The sequence below is a fragment of the Phlebotomus argentipes genome, unplaced genomic scaffold (genome assembly GCF_947086385.1).
Source record: "Phlebotomus argentipes unplaced genomic scaffold, Phlebotomus argentipes genome assembly scaffold_18, whole genome shotgun sequence".
Taxonomy (NCBI): domain Eukaryota; kingdom Metazoa; phylum Arthropoda; class Insecta; order Diptera; family Psychodidae; genus Phlebotomus; species Phlebotomus argentipes.
This window is the reverse complement of record NW_026776177.1, coordinates 823,646-828,956: the sequence shown is the minus strand read 5'-3', so window position 1 is coordinate 828,956 and position 5,311 is coordinate 823,646. Positions and strand designations below refer to the sequence as shown.

Here is a 5,311-nt window from a genome sequence, read left to right as displayed (position 1 = left end):
GTGGAATTTGCTGATCGATGGATGTGTGCATTTTTTCTATTATATACTATATGTATACATACATATGTCACAATTTGAATATTAATCGTTGATATTAATACCTGGTGACTTCTATCTTGACCCGATCCCATCCCCCCATAAATAATGTAGATCCTGCCTTGGAATGAATAAATTGTTAGCACACTCCGGTGGTGTGCATATACATACATATATGACACAAAGAATAGCATTGTTTTACATATTTAACAGATACTAATCAATAAAGAAGTAGACGATGTTGGGAGGGAAAAAAGAAGCTGACTACTGAGTGATGGGGGGAAAACTCCGTTTAGCAAAAAATCTTATAATCAATTTCCAGTGTGAGCACATCTTCTCCGAGAAGTTATTTCAGTGTGTGTACCCGCCTTGGACATCCGGATGGCCATCAGAGTCTTCTCTGCGGTTTTTTTCTCGCCCCTGTAGTGGTATATAGTGAAACATTAGAGAGCCACGAAAAATGTTTAAAGATGACCACCAGTCCACACACACATCTTGTAAGAGTCTCTTAAATCCACCCGCGAGTATAAATACAAGTTGAACGGCGAATTGCTGCTCATTCGCGACCTAGTCAAGCTCATCTGGTGTTCAGTTGTAAACTCTTTTTAAGCCATAGATTTCATACACAAATGGTGAGTTTTACGCAACATTCGCAGCCAGCATTTGGGATTTATAAAAAAAAAGTGCTAAAGTGTCTTGGAAGCAACACAAAAAGCTAATTGCCAGCATCTTGCATATATAGTGAATCTTTGGATCGCCACACAGTTTCTTTTCTTTCACTCATCATCCACCAAAGTTGGACAGTGAATTACGTGATAATAAAAATCGGAATTGCCAAATATTTACAGCGCAGAGATGCAACCAAAGTTAATTTGTTTAAAATTTTCGTGATTTGTCAATCATTGTGAATTATGAGAGAAAGATTAATATTTATACAAGTTATTGGTGAAAAGTTTTTTTTTCGTCTATTTTACTTCTCCTTTCTATGATAGTAATGAAAGAAAATTTTTGCATTCTCTCGTTGCAGAAATTACTTATTGTGGTGGCGTTGCTCAACGCCTTCGTGAGTGCTGATGTGTCTCACATACTGCAACCCCAAACTGCCGATGGAGCGTACGTCTATGAAATACCTAAGATCCAATTGTGTGCGAATGGCAAAGTAGGGCCACCATGTGAAGAGTCGACAAATGAAAATAGGGAGTATCTCCCGCCAAAGTGCCCTCCAGGTACAACTGGAATTTATCCAAAGTGTGTAGCACCAACAACTCAGGCACCACGGTGTCCACCAGGGACATTCGGAAACTATCCTGATTGTCGCCGACCGACAACCCCGGCTCCGCGATGCGCTCCAGGTGAACTAGGTACTTATCCCAATTGCTATACACCAACAACCCCAGCACCCCGTTGTGCTCCGGGACTTTTGGGCAACTACCCCAATTGTTACGCGCCAACAACGACACCACGTCCAGTGTGTCCACCTGGAACCTTTGGCAATTATCCAGACTGCCGTCGTCCCACGACGACCACAACCCCAGCTCCTCGCTGCCCTCCAGGATACAGTGGTACTCCACCATACTGTACACCACCAACTACGACTCCAGCACCCCGATGTGCTCCTGGACTTTTGGGAACATACCCCAATTGCTATGCCCCAACAACAACTCCGGCACCCCGTTGCGCCCCTGGAGAACTAGGAACATATCCTAACTGTTATAGACCAACGACGGCCGCGCCTAGGTGTGCTCCTGGTCTTTTGGGAACATATCCTAATTGCTACGCTCCAACAACAACGCCAGCGCCTCGTTGTGCCCCTGGACTTTTGGGAACTTACCCCAATTGCTATGCCCCAACAACAACGCCAGCTCCAGTGTGCCCACCAGGAACCTTCGGAAGATATCCTGATTGTCGTCGTCCCACAACTGAAGCGCCACGGTGCGCCCCTGGATTTGTGGGCGTCTATCCAGATTGCCGTCGCCCAACAACGACCCCCGCACCTTACTGTCCTGCGGGAACAGTTGGAACTTATCCCGACTGTCGTACTCCAACCACTACCCCAGCGCCTACTTGTCCACCAGGAACCTTTGGAAGATACCCAGATTGCCGTCGTCCAACAACCCCTGCTCCACGATGTGCCCCTGGTGAACTAGGTACTTATCCCAATTGCTACACACCAACAACCCCAGCGCCTCGTTGTGCTCCGGGACTTTTGGGCACCTACCCCAATTGCTATGCCCCAACCACAACGCCAGCGCCCGTGTGCCCACCTGGAACATTCGGAAGGTATCCTGATTGCCGTCGTCCGACGACAACCACAACCCCAGCTCCTCGCTGCCCTCCAGGATACAGTGGTACTCCACCATACTGTACACCACCAACCACGACTCCAGCACCCCGTTGTGCTCCTGGTGAAGTTGGAACATACCCTAACTGTTACAGACCAACGACAGCCGCACCTAGGTGCGCTCCTGGACTTTTGGGAACATACCCCAATTGCTACGCCCCAACAACAACTCCGGCACCCCGTTGTGCTCCAGGACTCCTGGGAACCTATCCTAATTGCTACGCCCCAACAACGACACCAGCGCCAGTGTGCCCACCAGGAACCTTCGGAAGATATCCTGATTGCCGCAGGCCGACTACAACAACACCAGCACCCCGTTGTGCTCCTGGTGAAGTAGGAACTTATCCTAATTGTTATAGGCCAACGACAGCCGCTCCTAGGTGCGCCCCTGGACTTTTGGGAACCTACCCCAATTGCTATCAACCAACAACTGAGCGTAATACATATTTGCCTCCAACCACGACTCCACGTTACACAACGACCACTCAGGCTCCACGCTGTGCTCCTGGATTTGTTGGAGTCTATCCAGACTGTCGCCGACCAACAACTCCGGCTCCACGATGCGCTCCAGGTGAAGTAGGAACTTATCCTAACTGTTACAGACCAACGACAGCCGCACCTAGGTGTGCTCCTGGACTTTTGGGCACCTACCCTAACTGCTACGCCCCAACAACGACACCAGCGCCAGTTTGCCCACCAGGAACTTTCGGAAGATATCCTGATTGCCGCAGGCCTACCACAACTACACCAGCACCTCGTTGTGCTCCTGGTGAATTAGGAACATATCCTAATTGTTACAGGCCAACTACAGCCGCACCTAGGTGTGCTCCAGGACTTTTGGGCACCTACCCCAATTGCTACGCCCCAACAACAACGCCAGCGCCAGTTTGCCCACCAGGAACTTTCGGAAGATATCCTGATTGCCGCAGGCCTACCACAACTACACCAGCACCTCGTTGTGCTCCTGGTGAATTAGGAACATATCCTAATTGTTACAGGCCAACTACAGCCGCACCTAGGTGTGCTCCAGGACTTTTGGGCACCTACCCCAATTGCTACGCCCCAACAACAACGCCAGCGCCAGTTTGCCCACCAGGAACTTTCGGAAGATATCCTGATTGCCGCAGGCCTACCACAACTACACCAGCACCTCGTTGTGCTCCTGGTGAATTAGGAACATATCCTAATTGTTACAGGCCAACTACAGCCGCACCTAGGTGTGCTCCAGGACTCCTGGGAACCTACCCTAACTGCTATGCCCCAACAACAACACCAGCGCCAGTTTGCCCACCAGGAACTTTCGGAAGATATCCTGATTGCCGTAGGCCCACCACAACCACTCCGGCACCCCGTTGTGCTCCTGGTGAATTAGGAACATATCCCAACTGTTACAGACCAACGACAGCCGCACCTAGGTGCGCCCCTGGACTTTTGGGTACCTATCCTAATTGCTACGCCCCAACAACGACACCAGCGCCAGTGTGCCCACCAGGAACTTTCGGAAGATATCCTGATTGCCGCAGGCCCACCACAACAACACCAGCACCCCGTTGTGCTCCTGGTGAAGTAGGAACTTATCCTAATTGTTATAGGCCAACGACAGCCGCTCCTAGGTGCGCCCCTGGACTTTTGGGAACCTACCCCAATTGCTATCAACCAACAACTGAGCGTAATACATATTTGCCTCCAACCACGACTCCACGTTACACAACGACCACTCAGGCTCCACGCTGTGCTCCTGGATTTGTTGGAGTCTATCCAGACTGTCGCCGACCAACAACTCCGGCTCCACGATGCGCTCCAGGTGAAGTAGGAACTTATCCTAACTGTTACAGACCAACGACAGCCGCACCTAGGTGTGCCCCTGGACTTTTGGGCACCTACCCTAACTGCTATGCCCCAACAACTACGCCAGCGCCCCAATGTGCTCCTGGACTCCTGGGAACCTATCCTAATTGCTACGCCCCAACAACGACACCAGCGCCAGTTTGCCCACCAGGAACTTTCGGAAGATATCCTGATTGCCGCAGACCTACCACAACTACACCAGCACCTCGTTGTGCTCCTGGTGAATTAGGAACATATCCTAATTGTTACAGGCCAACTACAGCCGCACCTAGGTGTGCTCCAGGACTTTTGGGCACCTACCCCAATTGCTATGCCCCAACAACAACGCCAGCGCCTCGTTGTGCTCCAGGACTCCTGGGAACCTATCCTAATTGCTATGCCCCAACAACAACGCCAGCGCCAGTGTGCCCACCAGGAACTTTCGGAAGATATCCTGATTGCCGCAGACCCACCACAACAACCCCGGCACCTAGGTGTGCTCCTGGACTCCTGGGAACCTATCCAAATTGCTATGCCCCAACAACAACTCCGGCACCCCGTTGTGCTCCAGGCCTCCTGGGAACTTACCCCAATTGTTACGCACCTACGACAACGCCAGCGCCAGTTTGCCCACCAGGAACTTTCGGAAGGTACCCAGATTGCCGTCGTCCAACCACCCCGGCTCCACGATGTGCCCCTGGTGAATTAGGTACTTATCCCAATTGCTACACACCAACAACCCCAGCACCTCGTTGTGCTCCGGGACTTTTGGGCACCTACCCCAATTGCTATGCCCCAACCACAACACCCGCCCCGAGGTGTCCATCCGGATACACCGGAGTGTATCCTAACTGTGCACCACCAACTACGACGCCCGCTCCAAGATGCGCTCCCGGACTTGTGGGAGTGTATCCCAATTGTTACGCCCCAACTACCACCCCAGCACCCCGATGTGCTCCTGGTCTAGTTGGCATCTACCCGAATTGTTACTCCCCGACCACCACAACACCTCGTCCAGTGTGCCCACCCGGAAGCCCTGGAACCTACCCGAACTGCGAACAGGAGGGTTACTTCTACCCTAAGCCCGCTGTGCCATTCGTATTCTAA

General features: G+C 51.3%; 1 protein-coding gene across 1 annotated transcript; it reads left to right on the top strand.

The window, feature by feature from the left end:
• The first annotated feature begins 603 nt into the window (after positions 1-603).
• Positions 604-5,311, top strand: LOC132260697 (mucin-2-like). The gene is made up of 2 exons (XM_059759001.1): positions 604-668; positions 1,064-5,311. Exons 1-2 carry the CDS (start codon positions 666-668, stop codon positions 5,309-5,311), a joined length of 4,251 nt encoding a protein of 1,416 aa, XP_059614984.1. The 5' UTR covers positions 604-665.